This window comes from Nelumbo nucifera, chromosome 7 (genome assembly GCF_055504915.1).
Source record: "Nelumbo nucifera cultivar China Antique chromosome 7, China Antique-T2T, whole genome shotgun sequence".
Classification (NCBI taxonomy): Eukaryota; Viridiplantae; Streptophyta; class Magnoliopsida; order Proteales; family Nelumbonaceae; genus Nelumbo; species Nelumbo nucifera.
The window spans coordinates 37,687,605-37,689,956 of NC_142655.1; the positions used below are offsets into that span (position 1 = coordinate 37,687,605).

Here is a 2,352-nt window from a genome sequence, read left to right on the forward strand (position 1 = left end):
TGTTGAGCATTCTTCATTCAATGCGACTGTAGCCACGTCTCCCAATTTCCTTTTGTTCGCCAAGATTTCTTTAAGGAACATTGCATAATGCACCATTTGGGCTAAGGCATCTGCAAAAGGAATGTTAATATGTAAACTTTTGAAAATTTCAAGAAACTTACCGAATTCCTTTTCCATTTTGTGTCGCTTAAGCCTATTGGGAAATGATACTTGTGGCTTTTGACTTGTCTCCTTCCTTGAATCCGACTGCTCTTCCTCCTTCTTTTCGGTCTCTAGAGTTGCACCCATCTTACCTTCTTTTATTTTCTTTTCCACCTCTTGCAGCTCGTTACCACTCCTCAAGTTAATAGCTTGCACTTGCTCTCTTGGATTCGCCTCTGTATTGCTAGGCGAGACACCTTGGACTCTAGCGGATATCATTTGTGCCAATTGCCCCACTTGAGTCTCTAAATTCTTAATCGATGCCTCTTGATTCTAAAATCTAGTTTTTGCACTTGATATGAATATAGTCATCAACTCCTCTAAATTGGATTTCTTTTCCGGCTGAGCAAAATTTTGAGGAGGTTTCATCGCATTTTGATTTGACCATGAAAGATTAGGGTGATTCCTCCATCTGGGGTTAAAGGCACGAGGATAATGGTTACCTTGCTGCCTTTGAAGATTCCCTACAAAATCCACTTGCTCAGGGGACTGCATGAATTGATTTCCAACTTGGCATTCGGTACTGATATGACCTCCCCCACACCATTGACAGGCTATTGCTTGAACGTGCATGGCTGTCAGCTACATGTCATCGATCTTCTTGCCGAGGGCTCCAATTTGTCCAGATAATGCTTTATAAGTGTCTACGTTGTGAATGTTGGGTTGCTTCCTAACTTGGGCTCTCTCGGAATGCCACTGATAGTTATTTGCAGCCATCTCTTCAATAAGTGCATGAGCAACCTCAGGTGTCTTGTTGTTAATGAACCCTCCTCCAGCTGCAGCGTCCATGATGGTCTTGTTTGCTTCAGTCAATCCACTATAGAATGTTTGAACCTGGAGCCAAACAAAAAGTCAATGATGAGAGACCTTCCTTAATAATTCCTTGTAGCGCTCCTATGACTCATATAATGATTCCTCGTCCTGCTGAGTGAAAGTTGTGATGTCATTCCACATCTTTGCAGTCTTGGATGGAGAGAAATACTTGGATAGGAAGCGGCTGGCCATTTCATCCCAAGTTGAGATCGATCCAGCTGGTAGAGAGTTGAGCCAAGTCTTAGCCTTGTCCTTCAAGGAGAAAGGAAATAATCTGAGTCTCACAGGATTGTCACTAACTCCGTTGTGTTTGAATGTGTCACATATCTCCAAGAAGTTGGCGATGTGAGTGTTGGGATACTCATTAGCCAAGCCGCAGAACTGAATTGTGTTCTGAATCATCTGGATGATTGTCAGTTTGATCTCAAAGTTGTTAGCAGCTATAGCTGGTCTCACTATGCTCGAGGCTACCCCGGTGAGGGTTGGTTTGGCATAGTCCATCATAGTCCTTTGCTCGGCCATCTTTGTTCTTTCAGCCTTTCCTTGCTTCAAGGCTCTAAGGCGACGGTGAAGAGTTTGGTCAATCTCCAGATCGTAGACGATGCTCTCCTTCCCACTGCTGCGTGTCATATATTGAACAAGTCAAAGTCATAAAGATACTATAACACACACAACATGGCTATATTATACAAAATCAGATTAACAACAGTAGATGATTCCTAATATTGTTATGATAATCCCTGGCAACAGCGCCAAAAACTTGATGCATTTATGACTACACTAGCAAGTGCACTAGTCGATCAAGTAATATACAGATGAGTAAATAAAGTATCGTTCCCACGAGGATTATGCCAACAACTACTAGTACTTGATCTACCCTATGTTATCTGATAATCCAAAAATTAATTAATTAACTCCTAATCTGCTCACTATCCTAGATGCTCTCGAATTAAATCACTCTAATTAAATAGAGAAAGCACTTCACGAAGACTGATTTTGTCGCAGAATCAGTTCATTAGTTATCTCATTAAGCTATCCAACCGAAGTTAATTTCAGTTATGGGTTGGCGATTTCTTTATTGTCATGAACAGTCTCTTTCGAGCACATGCCAATCTATCTACATGCAATAACCCCTATATCTCTATCAAGAGTTTAATTACTGTAGATGCATTAAAGACAAGAAAATCGAATGATATCAGTTCTTGCTGAATGAGTGCCAAGCGAATCGTGTAATTTATCTCTAAGATACATTCAATTTGTCTCCTTGATCAGTTAGTCCGATTACCTAAACCCTTTTTCAAGCAATATAAGTACTCTAAGAAATAAGTACAGATCGGC

The 2,352-nt window shown here is 40.8% G+C and overlaps 1 protein-coding gene across 1 annotated transcript; it reads right to left on the reverse strand.

Annotated features, from left to right (window-relative positions):
* Nucleotides 1–783: 783 nt before the first annotated feature.
* Nucleotides 784–1,644, reverse strand: LOC148790373 (uncharacterized). Its single transcript, XM_088892275.1, has 2 exons — nt 1,300–1,644; nt 784–1,035 (listed from the first exon to the last, which is right to left on the reverse strand). Exons 1-2 carry the CDS (start codon nt 1,642–1,644, stop codon nt 784–786), a joined length of 597 nt encoding a protein of 198 aa, XP_088748401.1.
* Nucleotides 1,645–2,352: the final 708 nt, after the last annotated feature.

Bases quoted from the DNA above. Each gene is read 5' to 3' on its own strand.
- LOC148790373 (XM_088892275.1), bottom strand. From the start codon at position 1,644: ATGACACGCAGCAGTGGGAAGGAGAGCATCGTCTACGATCTGGAGATT. The intron at 1,036-1,299 runs GTGAGACTCAGA...GTTTGGCTCCAG, and splicing joins ACGGAGTTAGTGACAATCCT to GTTCAAACATTCTATAGTGG.